A 3,860-nucleotide genomic window follows, 5' to 3' on the forward strand; every position below is an offset into this window, starting at 1 on the left:
AATAGGCAACTGCATAAAGTTGGAAATCAGAGGGAATTCACTTAGAGTTTCCTATTTTGACAAGAAACATGTACTAAGAAGTATTTCTGTAATAAGATTATAAGTAGTTGCCGCTGATATTGGAGTTTTCCCTCTGAAATGCTGAATGCTGCTTCCTCATTTGTGTACAGAGAAATTATAAGGTCAAATATCAATTAAACAATTAAAAGATAATTTACTCCACCTCGACATAGCGAGGGAAGTGAGGCACTGATTTAAGAAGACATCAAATATATTTATGCATTTCCAGAATCGCCAAATAAAGGCACAGGAAAAGTTGATAGAACCGAAGTAGTAATTCATTGTACTTTAAGAGTACAAATACTATGTTTTTATAAAAAACATCGATCACATAGCTTTCATGTTTATGTTTCTCAGCTTGTAACATTATCACTACTTGGATTCATTCAGGCAGTGAAACAATGATCAAAATTATACTTCCATTACACAACATTGAGTTGTCCTACTTCTTGCTGAACAAGCTTTTCAGTTTTCCTCTCTCTAAACGCTCAAGTAGCTTCTTGGCACCGGGAATGTCCATCTCAGTAAGCTTCTTGAGATAACCGATAGCCCCATACGAAATCATCAACTTCTTACACTTTTTGCTCGAGGAAAGCAAGGTTAGACAGGAAATTGCATATTTTTTGGCTGTGTTCTGGGGGCTTGGATCGAGCAATACTACCAAATTAAGCACACATTTGTCATCTCTTCTAACTTCTCTATAATTATGGGAAAGGGTCATCAAACTTGAAATTGATTGTGCTGCAACCTCCCTCGCATTGTTAGATTTAGCCTCCAGCATCTTTATGAGAAGCGGAATGCTTCCAGATTCACCCACCAATCGTTTCGTTTCAGTCGAGCCGCAGATTAGAAAAATCACTGAGGCTGCTGCTTTTTGTGCACCAAGAGAGCCAGATTTAAGCACATGGACCAGCCTCGGAAGAAGGCCTGATGAAACCAAAACATCAACTGAAATCACTCCAACCAAGTTTCTCAATGCCCCAACTGCAGATTCTTGAGGCAGCGGACCATCTAAATACGCCAGAAGACTTTTTATTCCGCCTTCTGAAATAACACATCTCCGGAGGTTGTCATTACTTGATGTGAGATTTTGTAAGCAATCTGCTGCATATTCTTTAGATCTCAACAGGGCTCCACAATCAAGAAGATTGATCATCACCTTTATAATCCCTTCTTCAGAAAGGGCTTGCCGTGCATCAGGCACAGCCGATATATTCTTCAAGGTACAAGCCGCAGCAGCTTGCAAAACAGAATCATCAGTTCGACAGATCTCAATCAGAGGCCTAACTCCACCATGGCCAACAATTGAGCGTGCGGTTTCTGCTGACATAGACAATCTCTGGAGAGAAAACGTAGCTTTCTCTCGACTCACTGCATTACCAGATTCGACAAGCCTTATAAGGGGAGGAAGAGCGCCTTCAGAAACAAGCAAACTCTCACAACTTCCAGATTCTGCAAGCCAACATATAACGGTAACAGTTTTTTCTCTGATCCGAGGAGAAGTTGCAGTGAGCAATTGGACTAATGCTGCAATATTGCTTCGTCCTAAAACAGCCAACACATTCTTCTCATCATCTTTCATTAATTCTACAAGTGAATCAAGTGCTTTATGCTTAGCCTCGAGGTGTCCAATCTGAAGTCGTGCGAACAATTCTCTTATATTGCTATGATCTGCGGCAGCCTCTTGTTCTGCCAACGGCAAACTAACCTCTCCAAGCACCCCCGTTTTGATCAGAAGCCCACAATCGCGTAAATTCAAATCAAGTTTACACGATAGCGAATCCAAATCACTTTGCATTCTAAGTTTTCCTTCAAATTTCCCTTTTACACAAGACTCCGCCAAATCAATTACTTCATTCAATGTCCTTGAAACAGCCTGCAATTGCTCCTTACAGAGTGCATTCTTGGAGAAGCAAGGATGGCTAGACAAATCCGATAATCTTGTAGGGATTCGTTCCAATTTCGAAATTATCATCTTCCATCTCCCAGGGAACCCTTTAACCTCCCTGGCTTTTTCCAGAGCCCTGGGAACAAGCATCTGTGCACGAGATAGCCATTCCTCAGCCGACAGATTATGAGCCACCAAATTTTCCTTTCCGTCTTCAACCATGATTCAAGTAAACTAAAAACCAAACCTTAAAGCAAAGCTGGAATTACCTGAAAACAAGAAAACCAAACTTTAACAACAACAACCACCTACATGAGAATTATCGCAGATAATTCAATTTTATTTTTTTTCAACATAGATTGATCAGAATATCTTACAAACACAGTAATTCAAATTTTGACTAAAATCCACCTAGTGAAAATGAGAGACTTGGATTTTGCCAGCAAAAACAATGAAGAGGTAGGCATCAAGAAGTGAACTTCAGAAGAACTGTCAATCTCGCAGGATCACAAAATGCCAGTTTACTGAAAATGATGACAGAGCCGACAGGTAAAAATTACTAGTACTAAACAAAAACCCCCCCACAAGACTAATGGAAAGCTTTTTATATAATGATCTTAAATGCAAACGGCCATAAAATAATTTCCGACGTAAAAGTAAATAATCATGAAAGATGGAGTAAATGACAGCTGAGCTGATGAAATGAAAATAGGAACTTTCCAACGGCGATTCCGGCCGTCCAATAAAAGCAGGTGGAAGAGATTTTGCACTCTCCAAAATGCCCTTACACCCACGAAATACAAGTGTACAAGGGCGGACTTTAGACAGAAAATGAGCTAAAATGAATTGTGAAAGAAATAAAAAAAATCTGAAAATTTAATTTAAAAAAGTTCCAATATAAGGTTTTGGAAAATTCAATGGGGGCGGCCGACCCCACTCGTCCCTTAGTGGGTCTGCCCTGGTACTGTACAATCAATTATCTGCTTTTAGGTGTGGAAGGCAATATGACAGATTAAAGGGGTAGTATGGTATACTCATATAAATCAGGCAGCTTTACTTTTCGTAACCTGTGATGTGAATTGCATGCCTATAGAATCCAAATTCTATTCTTGAAATGGGAAAATGACTTTGTCCATCTCCATCTCAAGAATATGGAATTTATTTGAATTTCCGATATGGAATCAAACCCAGAAAAATATATCAAAATTAATTTGAGCAATTAAGACCCCTAAAAAAAAAAAAGAAATATTACTTCGAATTGATTCATTTTTTGCCTATGGCACTGAAGTTCTTTACCAAAATGCTTCTCAACTGTCTCCTGCAAGAAAAAAAATTATCAGTCAGAGAAATCATTTAAAACATTGATAGGAAATGCCATTTGTACGATGTTTTCTTACAACATTGTTGAGAGAAATTGCTTTTTAAACTGTTCAATGACAACGTGTCATGTAACATGTTGTCAAAAATATTGTATACCAAGCATGATTGAACATTTATAATACCTATTTGAATTTAAATAAATTATATACTCTTAGAAAATCTATCGGTTTCAAATGGAGAATGAACATGAATGGAAAGAAAAGCTGAGGATCCAACCTTCAAGTCAAGCTATAGTCTTTTCCTCTCCAGAAGGAAGCTGCGTCACCTTCATATGCCAATGCTCGATCTGAATCTTTGAAGAGAAACCCAGAAACTCAAGCTTGGAATTTCACTATCAATGATAGGTCCTGTGATAAACTTGACCAAGAACTGAAATGCCGTGGATTCTTTTCAGTGACGGACAGATCGAGCAAATTAAAAACTGAGAAGAAGGTAGAGTGGTAGGTCAACTTATGTATGTAGGTTCAATTTGAAAATATCAAACTTCAACCCGACAATGCCAACGAAGACAAATCCAAAACAAAATTCAAAA

General features: G+C 38.3%; 1 protein-coding gene across 4 annotated transcripts; it reads right to left on the reverse strand.

The window, feature by feature from the left end:
- Nucleotides 1-253: 253 nt before the first annotated feature.
- Nucleotides 254-3,860, reverse strand: LOC111380160 (U-box domain-containing protein 15-like). Of its 4 annotated transcripts, none has more exons than XM_023003648.1 (4): nucleotides 3,545-3,860; nucleotides 3,201-3,266; nucleotides 2,326-2,472; nucleotides 254-2,217 (listed from the first exon to the last, which is right to left on the reverse strand). In XM_023003648.1, exon 4 carries the CDS (start codon nucleotides 2,168-2,170, stop codon nucleotides 503-505), a length of 1,668 nt encoding a protein of 555 aa, XP_022859416.1. In that variant the 5' UTR covers nucleotides 2,171-2,217; nucleotides 2,326-2,472; nucleotides 3,201-3,266; nucleotides 3,545-3,860; the 3' UTR covers nucleotides 254-502. The 4 variants fall into 4 exon arrangements, with proteins under 4 accessions (XP_022859416.1, XP_022859413.1, XP_022859414.1 ...); XM_023003645.1 differs by having other exon boundaries at nucleotides 2,360-2,472; nucleotides 3,545-3,859; XM_023003646.1 differs by lacking the exon at nucleotides 2,326-2,472.

This window comes from Olea europaea, unplaced genomic scaffold, assembly GCF_002742605.1.
Source record: "Olea europaea var. sylvestris unplaced genomic scaffold, O_europaea_v1 scaffold2101, whole genome shotgun sequence".
Classification (NCBI taxonomy): Eukaryota; Viridiplantae; Streptophyta; class Magnoliopsida; order Lamiales; family Oleaceae; genus Olea; species Olea europaea.

Coding starts and splice junctions, on each gene's coding strand:
- LOC111380160 (XM_023003646.1), bottom strand. CDS start 2,170: ATGGTTGAAGACGGAAAGGAAAATTTGGTGGCTCATAATCTGTCGGCT.